Source organism: Takifugu flavidus, chromosome 14, assembly GCF_003711565.1.
Source record: "Takifugu flavidus isolate HTHZ2018 chromosome 14, ASM371156v2, whole genome shotgun sequence".
In the NCBI taxonomy this organism is placed as follows: domain Eukaryota; kingdom Metazoa; phylum Chordata; class Actinopteri; order Tetraodontiformes; family Tetraodontidae; genus Takifugu; species Takifugu flavidus.
In genome coordinates, this window is record NC_079533.1 from 5,425,204 (window position 1) to 5,448,766 (window position 23,563).

A 23,563-nucleotide genomic window follows, 5' to 3' on the forward strand; every position below is an offset into this window, starting at 1 on the left:
AATATAAAATATTTGATTAATTTGAATACAGGTAGATGACAATTTGTTAAATTAACCGAAGTAAACGTATTACGTCTTTTAAATGTGCATCTAATTTCCGAGCTTCGTGTTGGTCCCTGAACGCAGCAAATCGTTGTGTTTTTTTTGTCTCCAGCAACACTTTTGTCTCGCGGGGCAAAGCGCTGAGGAGCGCGTAAGCTGTCAGATCTGAAGCGTCGTGGTCGGATCTCTTAAAGCCGATCGATGGACTGATCAGCGGGCGGCGGCAGCACAGGTAAGTGATCCTCTCTGCCGACACGAGACGCGGTTTCCTGCCGGAAGGTTGATGAGAACTTGAGCAGCTGTTTGACCTCTGACCTCAGAGGAAGTTTGATCGGCCGGTTTGATCAGCTGATAGGTTCTTTAATTCAGATCCTCGAACGCTTGAAACACTGTGGGAACTTTTTTTGGCCATCTGTGATGACGCTACCGCTAAAAACGTTTGTTTATTTTTTCAGATGAATAATCGTCTTTAATTGTTTTCTTATGTAATTATGACATTAATTATCAACATCTGATATGAGTGAGAGGTCATTTGCTCAAGGAGAAGGCCGTTTAGGGTGTCATCCAGGAAGTCTAGATCCCAAGCTCCCACTTTTTTTATTTTATTTTTTATCCCACCTTCTGAACTCCTTAATGATCAAGTGCGCGCAGCAGGAGTCTAACTGGTTCACCAGCGTTCCCAGAGCAGACTGGGCAGTGAAGGGAAAGAAGGCTGTCCATCCAAAACACTAGTGCAGAAAGTTTACATCTGACCCTTACTGTCATTGTGGAGTCTAGATGCATGGAAGTTTTAATCTGCATCCTCATCTACAGTTTGTGGATAATATTTATCACTTTAGATGAAAACGAAGCTCTCTTTTATTTTGAAATGATGTAAACCGTCTTTAAAAACCTTCTTTTCTTAATTTTAGACATGGAGAGTGTGTGTTCGTGGCTGGTGTGTGCGTGCACACTGTGTGTACTTTTTGTGGGTGCTGACAGTTCACTGGACGTAGGTGACCACGCCCACCTGGACCATCAACACACCCATCTGGTTTCCCCTAGCAACACAGCCTCAGGTAGGAAATGTTCCAGGTGTGTTTGTTTTTGTAAGATAGAAAAATTGTGAATATCAAAACTCAAGTGTTTTCATTTCTGAAACATGTATTCTCAATTCCTTCTTCTATAAATGTATCTTTAGATGCATAGAAAAAAAATATTTGGAGGTCAGAATTCTGATTCTTAAAGTTACAGATATGAGTAAAAAAGTTATGATTTATAGTTTGAAAGCCAGATCCGAGGCGCTCTGGTTGATCCTTCAGTGGGGAATAAACCTGGAACATTTGTTTATCTTTAACTTCTTAGTGTTTGAAAAATAGGAACATTTGTGTTAGCATGTTAACAATAGCATGTTAGTGATAGCATTCATGAATTATCAGGATGTCAGAAGTGTCACAAATTTGTGAAACCACTTATTTTCTGCAAGTTCAAATACAAACTTTGTTACTTGTCAGTGTTGATTGATCTTTGTTGCATCAGTCGAAGCATTTATGGTTTATACACAGTACATGGAGAGAAATCAGTGTGTGTGTGTGTATGTGTGTGTGTGTGTGTGTGTGTGTGCGTGCGCATGTGTGCAAATTGCAACAGTGAGTAGCTCACCACAACTTCCTGGAGATGACATTCTGACAATCTTGCAGGAAACATGGAGAAAGAATTCTTGTAAACTCTTCGTTGTTGTTGTTCCTGCAGGAGTCAGAGAAGCTGTCACCGAGTTATAGAACCAGCCGCTGGGTTTATCAGAGTCCTTCCTTTACTGTCAGGTTCAGGTGCTAACCGAGCTGCAACAACAAAACAAACTCAATGAGACGTTATGTTGTAAGTTGCTGCCACTGAGCTGCATTCAGGTCCTGCCATCTTCTTCTGCTTTTAGAAGAAAATAAAACAATAAACCGCTGAAGGCACATGAAAGTGGCTGTCTGCCACCAGGGGGAGCTCTCTCAAATCCACAGCCTTACAGACATGTTGGCTGTTGTTGTCCTGAACACTTTGGTTTCCTACTTTAACATCTTGTTATTGCAACATCATTTGTTCACTCTTTCACCTGTGTGTGTGTGTGTGTGTGTGTGTGTTTGTGCGTGCGTGCGTGTGTGTGTGTGTGTGGTGTGTGTGTGTGTGTGTGTGTGTGTGTGTGTGTGTGTGTGTGTGTGTGTGTGCCCGTGAGTACGAGGCTTGCCTTACTCTGTGGGGAGCAGAATCTTGGAAAAGTGCACGATGGGAGGTTCCTGCTGTGCTGGAGTGTGTTCAGCCTGATGTTGAATGCATGACTTTGACTCAACCTTCCTTTCTTTCATTCTATTATCTCTGTATTTTTATCCTCACAGCTGCTGCTGTTAATCTGAGCACTAAACTCAGAAGCTCTTTCCTCACCTCTCACTCTCCTCACTTCTTTGGTGGTGTCATAGGAAGCCACAGCAGGTTTTCCGAGGGATTTATACTGGGATTAACTGACTTAATGGTGCTCCCACCTTTTGTTGCAGCTTTAATTATGTGTGCTATTGCTGTGACAGTCTGCCCAGCCGTCCACTCTGAAAGGGTATTAAACACCCACACAGATAAAAATGATAAAGGAAGGCTGCACCAGGTTATCAGGTTGAGGCTTAATATGAATAAAAGGGTTACAATCAGAGTTCCCCTAAAAATTCAAATCAAGTGTCTTTGTTCTGAAGACATCGTTCTAGTGTAACGTGGTGGAAAACAAGCTGCAGCATGAAAACCTGCACGGTGTTATCTGGAGCACCCTAATATTTACTCAGAACACGCGCACACAGAGACATACACACTCAGACACACACACCCTTTTTCCTGCCACAGTTTAGTTTGCTCTGTTTAGCACCAAATTAAGTATTTTAAGTCTTTTAGGTTCCAGGAAAACGGCATTGGACCCTTTAGTTTTCTACAGGCTGCTGCGGGTGTTTGTATGTGGAAATTGCCGTGCGAAGATGCTGCATATTAGTTCTCTGACCTCTGAGCTCTTCATGTCAGTTGATGTTGCTGCAGATTCTCAGCGGTGAAAAAGCACTGAAACTTCAGCCTTTCAGTGGAAAAAGGAAATTCATGTATTAAGTGTAAAATCACTGCATTTCATCATCACGTTTATAACCTAACATGAGCTTCTCCTTCCTTAAATACTTGCCCTCTTCCTATAAATGCGATATTACACTTTAGCTAAAATCTGTTATTGGTAAGATCGATAACACCTTCTGCAGCCTGGAGGGTTCACTGGAGGGTTCACAAGCATAGCTAAACACCCCGACGGTAAGCTTGAAACCAACCCTGAACCGTTAAACACACCTGAGGTTGTGTGCATCAGATAGAATGTCCTGACTCTGCATGAGCATGTACAAGAACACACACACAGATGTTCTGGAGATTGAAATGTCCATATCTAGGTCTGAAGCTGTCGCTCAGTTGAACCAGTTAAGATCTGCTCTGTTTAACCAGTGTTGTGGGTGGACTCACTGCAGCTTTAGTTAGCTTCAGCTAGCACCACTACAAGAATCTCAATGGAATATAATCTGTGTCCAAGGTACGTTTTCTGTGTCAACTGGACTGTTTTTCTTCTCTTGAAGACGTTTCACCTTCTCTCCAGAAGGCTTCTTCAGTTCTGAGCTTGCTGGAGACAGAGCTTGGAAATATAGCCTTTGTGGACCATTAGCATGCTAATGATCAGGGTGGTCATCTGAGAGTCCTTGGTAGGGTCGTTCACCTAGTTTCAATTGAGGTGTCTGCTGGCTCACATGGTGGTGAGTCACCAGGTCTCCTGAAATGGTGTAAATGTTTGGTTTGGTTTTTTCTTTGTGATCAAATTTTTATTTTCAAGTAAAGGCAGAAAAACAATACAGAAGAAACAAGCCCAAGGCCAAGAACATGCCATAGGACAAAATACAGTGGGGGCACCATTGAACAGAGAGAAAAAAAAGACAAATTCACATATTGACAAAGATGGAGGGGACTGCACTAAAAAAAGAAGAAAACACCGCAGGAACTATAGTAGAAGAGCTAGAGGAGATAAGATTTTATGTCATGCTTCTTAAGGACTCAGCGGTGCTAGACCATATGTTGATTGTGGTTTCATTTGTGCCATTAATCCGAGCAGTTGAAAGCTCCATGTAAATGACATCGAGCTGTTAGTCCAGCAAAAACTAGTCTTTTTTTTAGTTTGGAAATCTTATTTTATTATTGTTACAGGCACCATTACATGTGTCAGGTCAGATAACTTAGCAGCAATATTCTTCCAGAAACTTCGGACGGGAGGGCAGTCCCAAAACATATGGATGTAAGGGCCCAGAGCTTTCAGAGAACACAGTTTACAATATGGGTCATTGATAATTTTCATATGATGAAGTTTAATAGGGGTAAGGTATGTTCTATGCAAAAAGTTAAAATGGATATGTTGATGGTCTGGGTTGCGAGATGCTTCCTTTATACTGGACCAGACCATATTCCAATCAAACTGCTGAGCAAGGTCAGGACAATCTTTTTTCCAAATTCTCTCGATGGGGAGTGAGGCTGGGTCCCTTTGCAAAAAGCAGTATAATTTAGAGACCATGCCCTTAGCACCTTTATGTTTAGTAAACAAGTCTCTTAATGGGTGGGTCGGTAAAGAGCACTGCCAGGGCATACCATGTGCTTTAAGTGCTGATCTTAGTTGTAAGTAAAAGAAAAAAGAGTAATTTGGCAAGTCAAAAGTCACCTTAATATCATTGAAAGAAAGTAACCCAGAGTCGTTGCAGATATCCTTAAGAGAGCAAACACCCCTCTGTTGCCATTGGGGAGCAGCAATAGGCCTTCCTCCTATTAAAATACCATTGTTGTTGAAAATTGGGGAAAAGGGGTGCCATTTGCAAGCCAGACGACAGTGTGTCTCAACTTGTCTCCATGTCGATACAAGATAAGAAATTAGGGGGCCAAAACGGAATTGACACTGTTTTTTTAGAAATGTTGCTAAAGAGAACATCCTGAAGAGTCCACGGCTGAACTGCATTACTTTCTAGCATGCGCCAGGAGACAGAAGAATGAGGATTAAACCAGTAGAGTAAGGGCCTAAGCACGAATGACCAGAAATATAGCTTAAAGTCAGGTACTGCTAAACCACCATCCTCCCTCCTTCTCTGCAGGACAGACAGTTTCAAACGAGGGTGCTTTTTGTTCCATATAAATTTGGCGGTTGCAGATTGGAGCTTGCTGAAATGATCAGACGGGGAAGGGATGGGAATCATAGAGCTAACAAAGTTGATTCTGGGCAAGATGTTCATTTTGATGACAGAGAACCGGGCACGGATAGACATAGGAAGATCAACCCATCGGTCCAAATCCCTTAATGTTTTGTTTAGAACCATTGAGCAATTATATTTAGTGATCTGGTTTAGAGAAGGGAAAATTTCAATTCCTGGATATGTAAAGTGTGGTACTATGGGAATGTTGTTTGGAAGGACAGGGGATTTAGCAGCCTCATTGAGATGTAGGAGAGCAGATTTGGACCAATTAATTTTAAAACTTGATAAATTCCCAAACTCTTCACAAATAGCCAGTAGGTGTGGTGTAGATTGAGCTGGATTTTCTAAGAAAAATAAAACATCATCCGCATATAGTGACAGCTGATGCTGGGTGTTGTAGACAGAGATAGGCAAGATCAAATTAGATTGATGAATTGCTTCGGCTAAAGGCTCCAGAGAAAGTACAAATAACGCAGGGCTGAGCTGGCAGCCCTGGCGTGAGGACCTGGAAACTGAGAAAGGAGAAGAATACGTTTGACCAGTCAAAACCTGAGCGGAAGGATTTGAGTAAAGCGTCTTAATCATTCCAATAGAATTCTTGCCAAAACCCATTGTCTCTAAGACAGACCATAAGAATGGCCACTCTAAACGGTTAAAAGCTTTCATGGCATCCAGTGAGAGTACAGACATAGGTGTTTTGTTGTCTGTTGCTGCCTCAATAATGTGAAGAAGATGCCTAACATTATCAGTTGCCAGACATGACCTTATGAAACCTACCTGGTCAGGGTTGACCAGCAACGGCATGTAACGTTCAAGACGGTGAGCAAGGAGTTTAACAAAAATCTTCAAGTCAGAGTTTAGGAGGCTGAGTGGACGGTAGATAGAGCAATCAGTGGGGTCTTTATCCTTTTTCAGCAGTAGGGAAATGAGGGCTGTGTTAATATCCCTCGAAATCTACCATTTTGAATCGAGAACACAATCATATCTAAAAGAAATGATGCAAGAAATGATGCATCATGTACTCGGCAATGGCGTCGATGTCGGTGTCTCGACAGACGCTCGGGACATTTTTCTTGGAAGACATCATCGGCATATGTTTTATACCAACATAAAATGTTGAGGTAGAAACCTGTAGCTATTAATTAAATAATTAACAATTTGACAACACCGGGCAGAGAGCAGTAAGCCTGGGCTGCCATCTTGTCCAGCCGATCACGTGACTCTCCCAAATGTTTGGATTGTTGTTGGAAGGAGTGGAGGACTGCATTGTGTGATAGGAAGTGCCTTAGCCCACCACCTCTGTTTAAGGATGGTTTTTCCAATTTGACATGGATAGCTTCCTTGACACCCCTCTCAAACCATCGGTCTTCTCTGGCCAGTACCCGTGCTTGGCTGTCCTCAAAGGAATGCCCGCTCTCCTTTAGGTGTAAGTGGACTGCTGAATCCTGACCTGAAGAGGTGGCATGTCTGTGTTGTGCCATTCTTCTGTGGAGAGGTTGTTTGGTTTCACCAATGTACAGTTCCTTGCATTCCTCCTGGCACTGTACAGCATAAACAACATTACATTGTCTATGTCTTGGTGTCTTGTCCTTCGGGTGTACCAGCTCTGAGAGGGGTGTCAAGGAAGCTATCCATGTCAAATTGGAAAAACCATCCTTAAACAGAGGTGGTGGGCTAAGGCACTTCCTATCACCCATATACAATGCAGTCCTCCACTCCTTCCAACAACAAACCAAACGTTCACACCATTTCAGGAGATCAGGTGATTCACCACCATGTGAGCCAGCAGACAAAGGGGAGACACCTCAACTAAAACTAGGTGAACAACCCTACCAACGACTCTCAGGTGACCACCCAGATCATTAGCATGCTAATGGTCCACAAGGGCTATATTTTCAAGCTCGGCCCCCAGCGAATTCAGAACTGAAGAAGCCTTCGGGATAGAAGGCAAAAATCCAGTTGACACAGAAAGCTTGGATAACTATGAAGTGGATGATTGAGGATCTACATCGGCAATATAAACTATGTGAATGTCTGCTTCCTGTCAGACATTTTCACCACTGTGTTGGTGGAACTGGTAACTGTTCCCTGCCTCTTTTAATTCCCTGCAGTATAAAAATAAAAGCAAATTTTAGAATAAACAATAAAAATATATCCTATTTTAGGGCAATGTTCCAGCTCATGGAGCTCAATAAAACTCAGATTTCCTCTCTGGATGTCTCTCTTCTTCCTTCGCCCAAACAAAGATGACAGCTAGAAACGAGTGGTTTTTTATCAAACTGACAGATTTTTTCTAAGTGGTAATTCCTGCTCAGTCAGGAAAATTAAGTCCAAACAGGGTTCATCCTTCAGAATTGTGACCCAAACCTTGTTGCAGGTCTGTGTTTGATAGATCAGCTGCTCTGTCAAGATGAGAACGCTCTGCTGAGTTTTGAGGCCATCTGTAGCATTCACAAGCTGATGGACGAAGATGACGATGGAACGGTGGACATGACGGAGACAGATGAGGTGAGGTGAACACCACCACACACTCTGATAGACTCGGCTATTGCAAGCTAATGCTAATGACAGCCACTGCTCAGTTTCTTAGGGAGGACCTGAAGTACCATGACTCCAAAGCCAAACACAGCAGCTTCCACCGTGTCGACCTCCACATCAGCCTGGAGGATATGTGGTTCTCCTGGAAGAGCTCTGAAGGTGAGGTCACGCGATCTCCTGAACACGGTAACCATGGCTGCGGCCTTGTGAAGCAAATCAGGTTAGGTGTCAAACCTATCCACAATTTGGAGAAGTTTGAAATCGGAAAAATGAACCTTTGTTACATTAGATTATACTACAACCTGTGTATGTGTCTGTGTGTCAGTGTATAACTGGACCCTGCAGCAGGTGGAGGACTGGCTACTCATCAGCGTGGAGCTTCCTCAGTACACAGAAAGCTTCAGGAAACACCAGCTGGATGGAAAGGCCCTACCCAGGTGACACTGGCCGTTTCAGACCATAGTCGCGAGGACCGTCTGGGGTTTCAACCGACGCTGTGCTGAATGTTTGCTTTGGCACCATAAAGAGCTCAATCAAGCTGTTCTCTCTTATGGTCCAAGTAAAGATGTGAAACTCCGTATTTACTCTGACTGATGGACAAGCGTCTCCTTGTCTTCTCTCTGTCTGTGAGTGCTCAAATGTTATTAAATGGTTGCAGGCTGGCGGTGAAGAACACCACTCTGACCGTGACTCTGTTGAGGATCCTGGACAGGAGTCACGCTCAGAAGCTGCAGCTCAAAGCTCTGGACATCGTGCTGTTCGGACCGCCTCCAGGTCGGAGTGTGATTTCACATGGTTGGGCTAGGGGCTGCCGGTTTTTGAATGAGTGTAATGTGTGTCAGCAGGAAGACATAACCAGTGGAAGGATCTGGTTCTGGTGATGTCCATTCTCATGGCGCTGGGCGGATGCTGGTTTGCTTACATCCAGAAAAGGAAGTCTCGCAGTGACCTGGGAAGACTGATGAAAGACCTGGAGGGTCTGCAAAGGGCTGAGCAGAGCCTGCTGGAGCTGCAGGAGAAGTTAGTCCACTACACCCCCCCCAGCTTTGGACTAAACAGTCACTTTTATTAGCATATATTTCTATATATAATAATGTATATAAACGTGGATGATGCATCTTGGTCGCCCTGTGGTAGTTGACTGCAATTAGAAGACTAGTCCCTCCCATTAACAGATGTACCTTTAGTCTCTTTAATTATTAAATGAAATAAATCAGGTAAAATGTGATGATTGACAGCTATTTATGAATACCAGTTATTTTATCGCCATCAAGGACAGAAACAGCAGCCAAGGAAGAATGAATTAAAGAAATATCAATTATTGTTTTCATAGTTGTGCATTCTGGTTGTGAACCATGACCCTCGTAGAAGATTTAAAGTGGTGATGATAAAGAGCTGCTCTCATATAACCCTGACAGACAGGCAGATTATTACCATGACAGAGTGGAAGAAAGGCAGGCAAAGAGAGAGAGAGACAGTAAGACACGTTAAAATCATAACCAAACTCTGTGTGTGTGTAATAGAGAGAGAGAGACAGTAAGACACATGTTAAAACCATAACCAAAATCTGTGTGTGTGTAATAGAGAGAGAGTAAGACACATGTTAAAACCATAACCAAACTCTGCGTGTGTGTAATAGAGAGAGAGAAAGAGAAAGAAAGACACATGTTAAAATCATAACCAAACTTTGTGTGTGTGTGTGTGTGTGTGTGTGTGTGTGATAGAGAGAGAGAGAGAGCAGAGTGGGCAAGGAAGAGACTGGATATTCTGTGACCATATAGGGACTTAAGACAGAAGTTCCTGTGGAGACAATCTACACACAAATATGTGTATGCTGACAGACACAGTGCTGTGTGTGTGTGTGCTACTGTATGAAATACTTCTACAGCTCTGCTACTACTCTCATTACTATTGTTGTCCTCCTACTGCTGTTACTGCTGTAAATGTACCATTGCTCCTATGTCTACAGCTGTACTCCACGAATGTTCTCCTGACACCACTTTTACTGTTTTTAGTACTAAACTCCTCATGTCACAGGACCTGGAACTAGTACAAACAGCAGTTTGTGTGTTGACCACGATCACACCTATGCTGATATGACTGCACTTACACTGGAGAATTCCCCTGTTGTTACTGTAGGCAGCTGCGTATCACAATCTAATAATACTACAATTCTGTCACCACTTTTACCTCACCTTGAGGAACTTGCAGTAATTCTTTTAGGTGCTCAGTTACATAACGTCTCACATAAACACAGCAGAAATGCAGAATTTTGCCAATCTGCCCCCTTGCAGTAAAAAGCACATCGCCCCCTGCTGGTAATGAGTATTAACATACAAGTCGTTTTAGCATTAAACACCACAGAGAAAAAGAAATGACACTACTGTGATAATAAACTACTGTTTCTAATGATTATGGGAGTAAACCAACAGAATTTTTAGGATTAAAACTTGTCGTTCCTGTCAGGTTTTTTAAAAAACAATTGTATGTGTGGCAGTATTTGCAGTTTTGTATCCGAGGATGCAGCTGTGGTCATAGTGGAATGAAGAGGGGTCGATCATCTATGAGGCACAGAGTCTGTCTCTATGACAATAGTCAATCTGGTGCTGCAGTGATGATTGTTCCTCTCAGGCTGCAGAAGGCTCAGGAGGAGCAGCGCTGTGTCCAGGTGGAGAAGGTGAAGGTGGAGGAGGAGCTGCGGAGCGAGATTGACTCGGCCAAGGAGGAGGCCCATCGCCTGCGTGAACTTCGAGAAGGAGCAGAGACCGAAAGGAGCCAACAGATATATGAAGAGCAGGAGCTGGAGCAGGTAGTCCAGCAGGTGTAACCACATCAGCTGAAGCATGAACAAGTGTGTAAACCCTCAGTTGTGTTCACGGCAGGTTCGTATGGCCCTGAGGAAGGCCGAGAGGGAGCTGGAGTCACGGGCGCGCCTGCCTCCACCTGACTGTCTGCAGAAGTGGCTTCAGCTGACGCACGAGGTCGAAGTTCAGTACTACAACATCAAGAAACAGAGTGCAGAGAGGCAGCTGCTTCAGGCCAGAGAGGGGGTGAGGACAGAAACACTGGGTGAGACTGGTGATGAAGGTGGTGACAGCAGCTATGATGGTCTTTCAGGCAGAGAAGATCAAGAAGAAGAAAAGCTCTCTTTTTGGTACCTTTCATGTGGCACATAGTTCCTCAATGGATGACGTTGACCACAAGATCCTCTCAGCAAAGTGAGTGAAACCTGGAAAAACTTCTTTAGTTTCTCGGGGAACTTCTTGGAAGGGGTTCTAGAAACACACAAGCTGAGCCCAAATGACCGGGGTGGTTTTAACTAGGCTTTATTTAACAAAAGGGGGGTCTAAGAACGTTGGAAAGGTAACTATAAAGCTGGACCGAGAAGAAGGAAAGAGAAAGGGATTCTATAGAAATGGCGAGTGAAGATTAATGTGAACACATTTATCGAACAGCACACGTAAAGGCTGCAGCCACCTGTGTGAATGCACCCTCTGCTCCTCAGACAGGCTCTCGCTGAAGTGACGGCGGCTCTACGGGAGAAGCTCCACCGCTGGCAGCAGATCGAATCTCTGACCGGTTTCTGCCTGGTCAACAACCCGGGTCTGGCAGCTCTGGCTGCTGCTCTCAACCTGGACCCAGCCTTCCTTGGACTGCGACCTCCGACCCCTCAGCACCTCATTCTCTCCGATGACCTGGACGACATGGATGAAGACATCCTGTCTCCCGGGACGCTGCAATGTAAATGTACAGTATGCAACGTGTGTTTTTCATGGACAAACATTCAGAGGGGGAGAGTTTTAGCAGCTGTTGAATGGGGCGATGGTGACTGAACCAGCAGTGCTCAGCTCACAGGCCAGTCTGAGAGTTCTCCTACTCACCCGAGGCGTGTTTAACACCTTCACCCCTCCATCTGATTGCTCCTTTTTCTTGACATCTTTTTCCTGATTGGCTTCCGCCAGACGCTGCTTGGCAGATGGACCGGCGAGTGAGCGACCTCTGGCCCCTGAGTGGGATGGCAGACACCCAATCACCATGGAAAGACTCTGGTTGGCCTCACCCCACGTTAGCCTTCCCTTTCCTGATTGGTTTATTGATCACATGACCGCGTTCACATGAACATTCAAGGACATTCTAGACATTTGCTCTTGTATCAGCATAGCTTGTGAGCTAAAATACTCGCTGCCAAAGTAGATAAAACCAGGAAGTCGATGCGAATGCGAACGAGTGACATTGTAAATAACTTTGATTTGAATATGCAGATGTTCATGTGAAGGCTCCCTCACCCTCCTCAGCCCATTTCCACTTCTCATCTTCTTCCTGTCTGAGCACCTGGAAACTCCTCCTCTTCTCACTAACATCCTCTTTAAGGTCCACAGCGCTGCACAATTGAAGCTAAAATCATTTCAATTTGGCTCCTGGCAAATGTGCATTTGGATTTCCAATACTTTGGATTAGCCGACAGAAAAAGCCACCATAAACTATAAAGAAAGAAAACTATTTGTAATGTGGTTCTGTTATTACAAAACTCTACAAGTCCACTAGATTTTCATTAATGATTCCAGGAAGCCAGACTGCCCAAAATGAGGATGAACAAATTAATCTAATTAATAATTGCCATATCTCTAAATTCTTCTGTTTTGATTTGGGCATTTTTGGACCTCTGTATTTAAGATGTGCTTTTTGTGAACAGACAGTCATTTGTCCTGTGACTCTTCACTTTTTTATTTCCTTTTTTCCACGGTGAATCGGTTTCCTGTATCAACCAATTTAAAACACCCAAACCAGCCCAACTCACCAAAGCTTCTCTCTCCTGCAGCTCCCAGTCTGATGCCCCGGCGACAGAGGATGGCAGAACCAGTTCTGACCTTCAGTTCTCAGAGGTTGGTTCAAGGGTTGGGTCCTCAGCAGGAAGCACACCCTCGCAGTGGCCGACCGAACCGCAGTCACTCCATTGGCCAGCTGGAGTTCCTCCGGGTTCCCTCTGCTTCCCTTTTCTCTTCTTTGTCTCACCCCTCTATTGGCTCTGCGCTATCGTCCCTTCCTCACCATTCTTCTTCCCATGCTGAAGGGATTGCACATTTCTCCTCGCTGCTCTTCCGTTCCTCTCATTTTCACTCTCTGCATGCATCTTCCAGCCTCCCACCTGAAGGGGGAGCTGTGACAAGGCAGAAACAACAATGTGGCTCCAGCAGCTTTGGGTATTTTACTCTACATCAAATCAAATCAAATCAAATCAATTTTTATTTATATAGCATCTTATACAATCAAAATTGTTTCAAGGCGCTTTCCAGAATCCCAGGGCCTAACCCCAGACAAGCAACAGTTGCAAGGAAAAACTCCCCTTTAACAGGAAGAAACCTTGAGCAGGACCAGGCTCATGTAGGGGGACCCTCCTGCTGATGGCCGGCTGGGTAAAGTGAGAGGAGAGGAGAGGAGGAGAGGAGAGAGAGGAGAGGAGAGGAGAGGAGAGGAGAGGAGAGGAGAGGAGAGGAAGAGAGGGAGGGGGAGAGGAGAGGAGAGGAGAGGAGAGGAGAGGAGAGGCACAGAGCACAGAGCACAGAAACACACACAAAAATACACTATACAACGGGTCAGCGGGGCCGGAGGTCATCATGCAGCTCCGAAGGCGGCGATACCTGTAAATGAATAGGGGGGGGGCATAAAAACTACACAGGAATCAGCATAACTAGTCTGCTTGATGAGGAGGAGGAAAGGAGAGGAAAGGAGAGGAGAGGAAACCATGATCCAGTGGGGTGACAGAGGCCTGTCAGGTGATCATGTTTCCGGACCCCGGCAGCCTTGGCCTATAACAGCATAGCTAAGATGTGACCTAATGATTAGACGACCCCCTAAGTATGATAATTTGTCTATCTATGATAGTAACTGGAACTACAGAATTAGTAACAATAAGCTTTCTCAAAGAGGTAGGTTTTAAGTCTGATCTTAAAAGTAGCGATGGAGTCAGCCCTCCCTGTCCAGGTACGGGAGGCTGACTCCATCGCTACTTTTAAGATGGTTCCATAGCAGAGGGGCCTGGTAGCTAAATGCTCGCCCCCCCCATTCTACTCCTAGAAACTCTGGGAACCACAAGTAGAACAGCATTCTGAGAGCGGAGCGGTCTATTGGGCTGGTAAGGTATCACTAGCTCCTCCAGGTAGGATGGAGCTAGGCCTCTGAGGACCTTGTAGGTCAAAAGAAGGGTTTTAAAAATTATTCTAAATTTAACAGGCAGCCAATGAAGCGATGCCATTACAGGAGTTTTGTGATCTCTTTTGTCAATACCTGTCAGAACTCTGGCTGCAGCATTTTGGATCAACTGGAGACACCCTGATAATAAAGAATTACAATAGTCCAGCCTAGAAGTAACAAAAGCATGAATTAACTTTTCAGCATCATGCCGCGTCAGTAGCTTCCTAATCTTTGTGATGTTCCTCAGGTGAAAAAAGGCACTTCTAGAGACTAATTTAAAAGCCTGACTGAAACATCTCAAACAGGCTGTTCCTCTGCAGGTGCTCCAGTAACTGAGTCACCACCACCTTCTCAAGAACTTTAGAGATAAAAGGAAGGTTGGATATTGGCCTATAATTTGCTAATACATCAGGATCCAGTGATGGTTTTTTAAGCAACGGCTTAATCACTGCCACCTTGTAGGACCGGGGTACAAAACCTGTCACTAAAGAACCATTGATCTGGTCCAGGACAGAACTGCCTATCAATGGTAAAACATCCTTCAACAGGTGTGTTGGGATGGGATCTAAAAGACACATGATGGTCTTGGATTTCTGAATTAGCGAAGACGCCTCAGAAAAATATATAGGACTGAAGGAGTTTATGGGCTCATTGGAGAACCTGTATGTTCCCACAGTCACATGCTCCAGTATTTCTGTACTAACAACAGGGGAAATGTAAAAAGAATCCTTCTGTACCTTCCCTCTTTTCATTGGGGTAACGGGAACAGAGATACACTGGGCTCGATCCAGGTGTAACATTTTATTCAAATTGAACCTTTGTGGTTAGTAGAAAGGTGGCGCAATTATTAATACTAACAGAAACTGGTCACCAAATGCAATAGAACCAAACTCTCTGAACATCTGTCCAGTGTGTAGCTGTAGCATTGATGCACTTAACTCAATAACTGAAATGCTTTTAAACCAGCTGCCCGGTGCGTCCCATTCTGGTGGCTGCTCTGTGTTCTTCCATCTGTGGGTTTCCCCACCTGCTGAATTTGTTGTCCACAACTGAGCTCTTTCTCTCTGATTTTAGGTGGGATAGGAGATTATCTGGCGAGAATAGATTTTTGGGGGCGGGCCTATTGCTGTTTTAATTTAATAAGCCTTTATTGTTTGATACCATTTAGCATGTTAGCCAATTGCTATTATTGGCATCTCTCTGTTTTTCAGAGATATTATGAGTCGTTCGGATTCTGACTCCGCCCTCCCTCTCTCACAAAATGAAGCACGAGACCTGTACAGTTCCAAGCCCCGCCTCCAGTCAGGCTCCAGGCTCCACCCCCTGCAGAGTCTGAGCTCCAGGGTCAGTGGAGGAGGAGGACTGGAGAAAAGCTCCAGCCTCGGGGAGCTGAGGGGTAGTGCCATCGATGGACTCGCTTCCTCCTGTTCGACCCGCTCGCTCTGGCTCACCTCTGACAACACTGATGCCCAGGTGGCATTTTCCTCCTCTGCCTCTTCCAGCTCCTCTGGTAATGGCCGAGGGACGGTTGTACAGTTCCCAGCCAGGAGAAGTCCAACTGAAGATAATCTGTTCGAGGACAGTGATCCATCCAGCAGCCGGAGGAGAAAAGCTTTTAATAAGATCTTCAAGAAAAAGCAGGGACGCCACTAAAGGACCCCAGGTGACATGTACGGGTCACCTGGATCAGCTCTTCACTCACAGGGAACAGTAACTCCAGCACTTCACTCTGTTCATTCAGATGATCTTTCCATATCAAGGTCAGACCTGGACCTCACAGACCAAGCCAACAAAGAAGCCCCAGAGGAGGAAATGAGGGCCCACAGGACCTTTCTGAGCATTCATGTCTGCACCTTGAAACCTGCTAATGCAAAAAGTTTGTGTTGTATGTTTCTCTAGTGACAAAAATTAATAAAAAAAGAAATCGTCTTCAGTCAAATTCATGCTGCAACCAGCAACTCCATGAAACAGCTGCTCAAGGGTGGGGGGAAGAGGGGTGGAGCAACGGTTTGGTTGATTGTTAAAGGGAGAAACACCTTTTAGTTAAATCAGGCTAACATTTTTCCTGTCGGGTCCTAGCTGAACACTGGTTGCTCTCTAACAGGTGCTTCCTGTTTGACGGCCTGATCTGGAAACTGATGTGCCTTTTAAGGCAGTGACTAGATTTTGTAGTATTTAAAATTGCTGAACAAGAAAAAGAGCTTTAAAAGTGAAGAATTTAGTTAAGTTAAGTAGTGATGTCTCTGTCCTCCATTAGTGCACATTTGATTGTATCACCTGAGGACAAAAAACAGGACATGAAACAGAGGAGAAAGTCAGCTGACTGGTGTTTGCTCAGAGGCTTTAAATCTAGTTATTTACACGAAACCTCGTGGTGTTTATTTAAAGAGAGCAGCTGTCGGTGAGAGCAGACTTCATTAACCACCCAAACGTAAATACCATCTCCTGAAACTCAAACATATCTCACATGTTTATAGTTCAGGCTAAATCAAGAATACAATATAGGTGACTGTACTTTATACTTATGTTTAATTACACTCCTAAAAATAATGACTTATTGCAACTCCTGGAGGCTTTTAAATCTCTTATTCCTAAAAGTTTTTTTTTTTTTTTTGCTTTGCACTTGATTTTCCCTCAAAATCAAACTGAAATGTCTTCAAAAGTTGAATATCCAAATTATAAAAACAAACCTAAACACCGTTGCATATAAACCGGAAGTGGTCATCGGGGCGTCACAGTTGTCCGCGCGCGCGTCACCTGGCTGCAATGTGGACGTTTGACCAGCAGGTTGAGGCGATGAGCTGGAAACGGTGATTAAGGAGTCGTGTGGTCTCATTAGTGCCCCCTGATGGAAAATCTGTAACTACAACAAACAATATTACAGACCTCTCAAGACTTCCACAAGAAAATAATTACAAGCTCAGAGAAATGCTTTGTATAAAAACAAATATAATGTATGGGGCAAATATAATTGTACTTATTGTAGATATTTGAATACAATTAAGGCTACATTCAAAGGGAAGAAGTGGAAACCAAGGCCCTGACTTCCAGAAAACAGGTCTGGGCCTTGGTTTCCACTTCATTTGTGGATGACACTTGGGTTAGAACCAAGACAAAATAAGTGAAATCTTTTACTGACCATGTCAATGCAGTGGATCATAACATCAAGTGCATTCATGTTGGGAACATTTTGGCCATTGCCCGCTACTACACAAGCTAGGCATGAGACAAACCCCAGACCACCGTTGGTACCTTAACAATAAATCCTCATTTCAAACTGAAGAAATTTCAAAGTAAAAGTTACTTCAAATGTCCACTGAGACGCCCATGTGCCAAATTTGGAGCATGAAATCAAATTCCCAACTAAAGACCAATATGATTCAAACTTTAACAAGACTTTTGTTTATTTTCAAGTCAACTCCAGTGTCCAGTCGAATAAGTCCTGATTCAAGTCCCAGACTCTGGTCAGGACATGTCCACAGTCACGTGAGACGTTTGTCAAAGAGACTGGGTGGATGTTGTTTCGCTTAAGAGTCTTTCTGAGGGTGTGTGTTCACCTTATAAGGCTCCCTTCTTAATAAACACTGTGACTTCCTGTCACGTTCCCCTCCAATCACTTCCTGTTTCAGCTCAGGGACCAAACAGCAGTGATGATTGGACAAAAGACAGACTGTAAAACACCTGAAGGGAGAAGATTATTCATGAACAACAAGCTGACTGATTGTTATCGAAGGACCTCCCAGAACGTTGCTGCAACAGGAAACTCAAGACATCAGATCAAACCGTCATTTACAAACCATGGATTCAGTGGCTTTGAGCCTGACGCAACACACAAAGTTGGTGAAGGAAAAAAGCAGAAATGAAAGAAACTTATTTCAACTTCCCTTTAGAATGCTTTTATCAGAGCTGCGTGGAAAGAACGATACATGAAAAAGGTTAGTAAAAACAGCATTTCAATATCTGCACTCCTGGTAAAATATTCCAAAGATCTCATCCAACATCAAAACCAAAGCTGAGGTTTTACATCCGAGATGATAAATGACCCTGCAGACGATGAGGCGACATGCACACACACTCATCTCATCTCATCATCTCATCTCATCTCATCTCATCTCATCTCATCTCATCTCATCTCATCTCATCTCATCTCATCTCATCTCATCTCATCTCATCTCATCTCATCTCTGGAGGATGTGTTGTGGAATGAAAAAAAGGACGTAGAGGAAATGCAGCAGGTGTAATTTCCAATAAACATCTGCTGTGCAGGATGAAACAATCCCAGCTGTTCTCTCAGCAACGGTTTTATTGCTGCTGAACTGTTCACCTCACAGGACTTCAAGATTAATTTAACTTTTCAGGCTTGATTTTCAAATAAAATGCACACTTTTGTGTTGTTTTTAAAATGGTTTTACATTTATGTTTGCAGCAGCTTACTGTTCGAAGTAAATCACAAGAAACATGTCTTTGATTGTGAAGGTTTAATTCAGAGTAGATCTGTGCACCCCGATCAGACGCTCATCCTTTTTCTTTTAATCTGGAGGGGCCCTCAAACACATCCTGGCCCCTCCGACAGGAGACCTGCTGCACTCTCAACACTCTAATTTACTCTTTTACTTCCACAATTTAGCCCCAAAAATCACATTAGGTGGTGGCAAAATGAGGGACAGAAATCAACATGTGACAACATGAGCTGCTTCTTGCTCTCTCCCTCCATCTCTCCCTCCATCTCCCTTCTTGCTCTCCATCGCTCCCCCCTCATCCCCCCCCCCCCCCCCCCCCCCGCCACACACACACACACACACTTCTATATTTAACTGACGCGCTTACACACTCGACATAAATGCCAAGCAGCAGGATGGAGGTAGGTCTCAATAACTTTGTGTCTTCTTTTATTTGTCCTGTCAGAATTCAACAAATGGCACCAATTCTTTCTCAGAAAACTTTTGTTGACTTGAAAATTACAAAAAACAACAGGTTAATTTCATCGACTCAAACTTCTCTTCTGAGTGTTGTTGTTGACAGATAAGACCAAATATCAGTTCTTCTGCAAGTGTTTGAGCTTCTTTGTTTCTTGCAAACGGTTTATGTGAAACTGTAAAAGAGTTTATGCAGTTTGACTTCAAGCTAAATTTTCCAACAGTCTTTGAATGCAGCACATATTTGTGGATCACAAGTTACTTCTCACCATGATAAAACATTGCAGATTAAATTCTAATGATGCCACACTTGACACATGATTCCTCACTGCAAAAGTACACTGAAAACACTGACTGAAATGTGTGTTTTCATGAGTGTCCTTGCATGTCACCGAAGTGCAATTTAAAAAAAAAAAAAAAGCTGTAAAAATGTTGCTGATATTTCTGCAGGTTCATGTTCAATGTTAATACGACAACAGAGAAATACCATTACTAGAATAACTATTATCTTTATTATGATAATTGAGTGTCCGTGTAGCGATAAAACATGTGACTGTTTTCAGGAAACACTATTGCTCCAGAGTGTTTTCAGCGGCAGTAACTTAAGGGTATCTTGACAGCACAAACTGTCGCTGATGCTAATCTTCCGGAAACACTGACACAAACACTGTCGATAAAGACAAATAATTCATGAGAGCTAAAACCATATATGCATGTTTGATTGAATGACATATTAATGCAAACATGCTGAAAAAAGGCTTTGCTGCAGTATTTTCCACTCTAGCTAGCATTAACCACCGCCTGCACAATTGCTGTTACTAAGTGTCTCAGTGTTTGGAGATTCATGTATTACCTGATGACCCTCCCAAATATCCTAATGTATTTAGGAAACACACAAGTAAACCTAGACATTTATCATCACAGGAAAACAAACTAATTAGCAGGAGCAGCAGCTATTCTTAATGACAAAACAGGAAAGACGCGCGAGCGCACACACAGACACACACACACACATTGCTCTTATTGGCACAAGATTGTCAGTGTAACGTCACAACAGCTTGACCCTAACCCTGAACCCAGTTCTAACCTTCACCTTAAAACAAGTCTTCACCAACCTCAAACAGCAATTTGAAGTTGTAACAACCAGCCCAAACGTCCTCACTTTGCTAGTGAAATGTGTATTCTGGTCCTTACTGTGTACCATATACAAAACACTCAAACACTTAAAGAGGAAGTGGTTTAACGGTTTTGTTTCATTACACCATTGGTTTGTAGGGCAGGTACACTGGAAAGACAGAAACAGCGTGTGTGTGTGTACGTGTGTGAGTGTCTGTGTGTGTTTGTTATCTGTTGAATGTCAGCTATGTCAGCCCCTTGGGATAAGGCCCAGCAGCAGCAGCAGCTGCTGTTGAGTTTGTTCTGATGGACCCACCAAAAGAAGCTTAATCATCAGGCTGCTCCTCAAACAAAAGCATTGCTCAGATGTTGCTTTCCATTCCATTATCGGCTTTATCGTGCGAATCAAAAATAGTACCAGTGATTTCCGCCCCAGAAGCTGAGATCAGGAATATATTTAGTCCCTCAGTGTCACTCAGCTCTGGAGCAGTGGAGCTTCAGTAACCATTGAAGGTCATGGAGAATTAAAAGCTCCTGTATTCCTCTACCTCCCTCCTCGAGCAACATGCCAGGCGGTCTTAATCCAGCATGTTTTCCTCAGTCTCCTGGCTGGACACGATCATCTCAGCCCCCCACAGTCTTCTGGGCGACATCCTGACTGAGTCAGCTCGTCCTTGGTGTGAACAGATTCTGAAATCTGCTGAGTCAATGCTTCAGCTCAGAGTTGAGAACCTAAATCAGGACCTGGCCTTTGGTCCCTAGACCGTTTGGTCTCAAACAAAACACGTGTGTGTTTAAACAGGATACGAGAAGAGGAGGATGCCACAGTCCCCAAACTACTTATCACCTTTTCCTTTCCTTCCTAACTCTAAAAATGTGTAGTGGGAGGACGGGACCAAACTGTGGTGGAGCTGGTATCATAGATGATTTAGGTGCGGGGCACCATCGATCTCACCACAGGTACTGAGGTTAGATCTCGGCCTGTCTCACCTCGTCCCAGCAGTTCCCCTCCCCCCTCCATTATTTCCCCTTGATCTTCAACATCTCATTTTAGTACTTTTCAGAGGCAGTTACTGATGTCAGCACAGAGTCTGAACCCACAGTGGCTGACGGCCCGTGCTTGTGCACGGAGGGGAAGAAACATGTGTGGCATGTTGTCATGTTGCTGAGCCTCTAATGAGCAGCTGTCCTCTCCCAACATGGCAACAATGCTGTTGACGCTCCCCTCTGCTCACTGAAAGTGACCCATAGCTGGCTGAGAGTTAGCATTAGCATTAGCAGGTATTAGCATTATGGTTAGAGAGCTAATGGTGGTATAATATCGGCATAATTTCCACTAACAACCAGTGGGTGTAGAGCCCCTCATGTTGTAAACTAAACTTTTATGAAGCTAATCACAATGGAGGAATGGAACTGTTGAATAAAATCACACCTATTACCTGACTGTCCTTCCTGCAGGAGGAGGCGTTATGTCGCCGCTCTGTTGCTGAGCTGGTGGGAAGGTTTAAAGGCTCGACTCATCACCAGGATGCTACAGGACAAGAACTGGTGAGTTTAACATTTGAAGTTTGCATCCTGAAAGTAAAAATAGATTTACAAATCTCAGTAAATCTGCTTCCCTCTACTGGCAGAATGTTGTAACTTCTGAGTAAAAGAATGCAAAAAACTGTAAAATAAAGCGAAGAGCTGCTTCATCATGCTCACATGTTCCAGCTGTGAACACACAACAAAACTGTTCGTTTACTTCTGTGATTTTGGTCAGATTTGGTGTCACTTTGAAGCAGATCGTGTCTGTTTTGAACATTCTTTAAACATAAACGCTCTGTACGTCTGGTGTCCATTTGTGGCAGCTTTCTGACCTTTTGCAGGTTTCTACATTTCTGTACAGTTTTTCTTACAGCTGTTATTTTTTTGGATTACACAAATATTCATTTACAGTTATTAATAGTGTTTAGTCTTGGTAGAGAGTGGTACTTGTGTTACTGTGTTATTACACAGCGTTTCAATACATAAATTAGCTTTTTATTTTGGTTTTACCTCCAGGAGAACCCAGTCAGACGCCGACCTCCTTGCTCTTTAAAGCTCCCCAAGACACAAGTAGACGAGCAGGAGGTGAGTAGAGCAGACTGATCACCATCCCTCATGAATGTTGATACTCATTCGTGTTAAAGTAAAGCTGTGTGCGTGCATGTGTTCAGCCTCCAGGTGTCACCTCTCCTCAACCATCCAAAGCGAAGAGAAACTCAGCTCTGATTGAGAAACTTCAGGTGAGTACAGCTGTGTTCGGTTGCTGTGTATACAGAGCTGTCCTCTGACATCCCATTGACATCATTGGTGCAGGCCAACCTCGCCTTGTCTCCTGGGGCCCTGATGGCTTCTCCAAAGAGTCCTGGTTTCAAGATGTTCCCCCCAGCCTTCCCCCTGCCTTCTCCTGGCTCTGCCTCTGGTACCGTGGTAACAAGTTCTTCCCCACAAACACCTACCAGTCCCGTCCCCACCTCACCTTTAACGGAAGAGGGCCCGGCCTCCTTTGAAGAGCCTCCCGTCGTGGGGGAGGGGTCTACACTGTCAAACACCAGCATCAAGGTCAGTTATTGGGTTAGATGACCTTGTGACACCCACTGCAGTGTTTTTATTGGTCAATGTCACATAAACACTGTAAAATCCCACTTTTGGCTGATTCAAAAGATAATGAAGAGATCATTATGACCTTACTTCTATCCTGCTGTTGGTTTTCTCCAGGGCAGAGCTCGCCACTCCCTTCGACGGCGTCCTCCCTCCCGCCGCCACAGAAAGCCCAGCAGTGGAGAAGACATCAGCAACGCCAACGAAGGAGGAGACGTGTCTCATTCTGCAAATGAAGAGGGAAGAGGAGGAGAAGATCAGAAAGATGGACTAATAAATGAAGTAAAGGAGGATATAAGAGAAGTTTTAATAAGTCACACTGAGACCAAAACCTACGAAGAAGAAAAAGCAGCAGTCAAACATTCAACAGGTGAAGAAGGTGAGGAGAATGAGCAGATAAAGAATGGATCACCTGAAGGAGAGGACAGATCATCTGAAATAAAGGTTGAGGAAGAGAAGAAAATAATCCAAAGACAGGATGATGTTGGCAGAGGTGAAGAAGATGAAGACTGAGGTGAGTCGCACCCATTAAAGAGATGCTAACCTATGCAGGTGAACCTTTAACACATGTGTTCTTCCACAGGAGGTGACGACTCAGAGACTCATGACAGGATCCCCAATTGGGAGCCTCGACACTGAGCTGCTGACCACAAAATGAGGAAAAACTCTCCCAAAAGCACTGAAAACCGCTGAACTGAAGTTTCCCCTTGACTCATCTCTTCTTTTTTATTGAATATAATGTGAAAACTGTTTCCATTGTTGTGTTTCATGCAGTTTGATGATGTGAATTTACATATTTAAAAGTCAACCCTTCAGAAACTTCCCAAATTGTACTTTATTTCAGAGTTACAGTTAAATCCCCCCACTAAAAGAGGC

The 23,563-nt window shown here is 43.9% G+C and overlaps 2 protein-coding genes and 1 long non-coding RNA gene across 14 annotated transcripts; 2 read left to right on the forward strand and 1 right to left on the reverse strand.

The window, feature by feature from the left end:
• Positions 1-154: 154 nt before the first annotated feature.
• Positions 155-15,959, forward strand: LOC130537039 (stromal interaction molecule 1-like). Of its 9 annotated transcripts, none has more exons than XR_008953539.1 (15): positions 155-274; positions 954-1,100; positions 7,678-7,808; positions 7,883-7,997; positions 8,164-8,275; positions 8,497-8,612; positions 8,681-8,858; positions 10,470-10,647; positions 10,721-10,888; positions 10,956-11,056; positions 11,344-11,585; positions 11,801-11,903; positions 12,101-12,209; positions 12,658-12,721; positions 15,242-15,381. XR_008953539.1 is itself a non-coding variant. In XM_057053406.1 (14 exons), the coding sequence occupies exons 2-14, from the start codon at positions 956-958 to the stop codon at positions 15,681-15,683; spliced, it is 2,079 nt and encodes a 692-aa protein (XP_056909386.1). In that variant the 5' UTR covers positions 155-274; positions 954-955; the 3' UTR covers positions 15,684-15,959. The 9 variants fall into 9 exon arrangements, 7 of the variants coding, with proteins under 7 accessions (XP_056909386.1, XP_056909389.1, XP_056909387.1 ...); XR_008953540.1 differs by having other exon boundaries at positions 11,344-11,579; XM_057053406.1 differs by lacking the exon at positions 12,101-12,209 and having other exon boundaries at positions 11,801-11,887; positions 15,242-15,959.
• Positions 11,140-21,603, reverse strand: LOC130537045 (uncharacterized). 3 transcript variants are annotated; one of them, XR_008953542.1, is made up of 4 exons: positions 20,062-20,500; positions 17,588-17,711; positions 16,721-16,893; positions 11,140-12,996 (listed from the first exon to the last, which is right to left on the reverse strand). It is a non-coding gene; the product is annotated as an uncharacterized LOC130537045 (long non-coding RNA). The 3 variants fall into 3 exon arrangements; XR_008953543.1 differs by lacking the exons at positions 17,588-17,711; positions 20,062-20,500 and adding an exon at positions 21,502-21,603; XR_008953541.1 differs by lacking the exon at positions 20,062-20,500 and having other exon boundaries at positions 17,588-18,368.
• Positions 18,827-23,515, forward strand: dub (duboraya). Of its 2 annotated transcripts, none has more exons than XM_057053418.1 (7): positions 18,827-18,891; positions 21,521-21,610; positions 22,106-22,174; positions 22,261-22,329; positions 22,403-22,648; positions 22,805-23,201; positions 23,274-23,515. In XM_057053418.1, exons 1-6 carry the CDS (start codon positions 18,871-18,873, stop codon positions 23,198-23,200), a joined length of 891 nt encoding a protein of 296 aa, XP_056909398.1. In that variant the 5' UTR covers positions 18,827-18,870; the 3' UTR covers position 23,201; positions 23,274-23,515. The 2 variants fall into 2 exon arrangements, with proteins under 2 accessions (XP_056909398.1, XP_056909396.1); XM_057053416.1 differs by having other exon boundaries at positions 18,829-18,891; positions 23,271-23,515.
• The last annotated feature ends 48 nt before the right edge of the window (positions 23,516-23,563 follow it).

Coding starts and splice junctions, on each gene's coding strand:
- LOC130537039 (XM_057053406.1), top strand. CDS start 956: ATGGAGAGTGTGTGTTCGTGGCTGGTGTGTGCGTGCACACTGTGTGTA. Junction 7,809..7,882: donor ACATGACGGAGACAGATGAG/GTGAGGTGAACA, acceptor GCCACTGCTCAG/TTTCTTAGGGAGGACCTGAA. Junction 10,889..10,955: donor TGCTTCAGGCCAGAGAGGGG/GTGAGGACAGAA, acceptor ATGGTCTTTCAG/GCAGAGAAGATCAAGAAGAA.
- dub (XM_057053418.1), top strand. CDS start 18,871: ATGCCAAGCAGCAGGATGGAG. Junction 18,892..21,520: donor TGCCAAGCAGCAGGATGGAG/GTAGGTCTCAAT, acceptor TCCTTCCTGCAG/GAGGAGGCGTTATGTCGCCG. Junction 22,649..22,804: donor TGTCAAACACCAGCATCAAG/GTCAGTTATTGG, acceptor GGTTTTCTCCAG/GGCAGAGCTCGCCACTCCCT.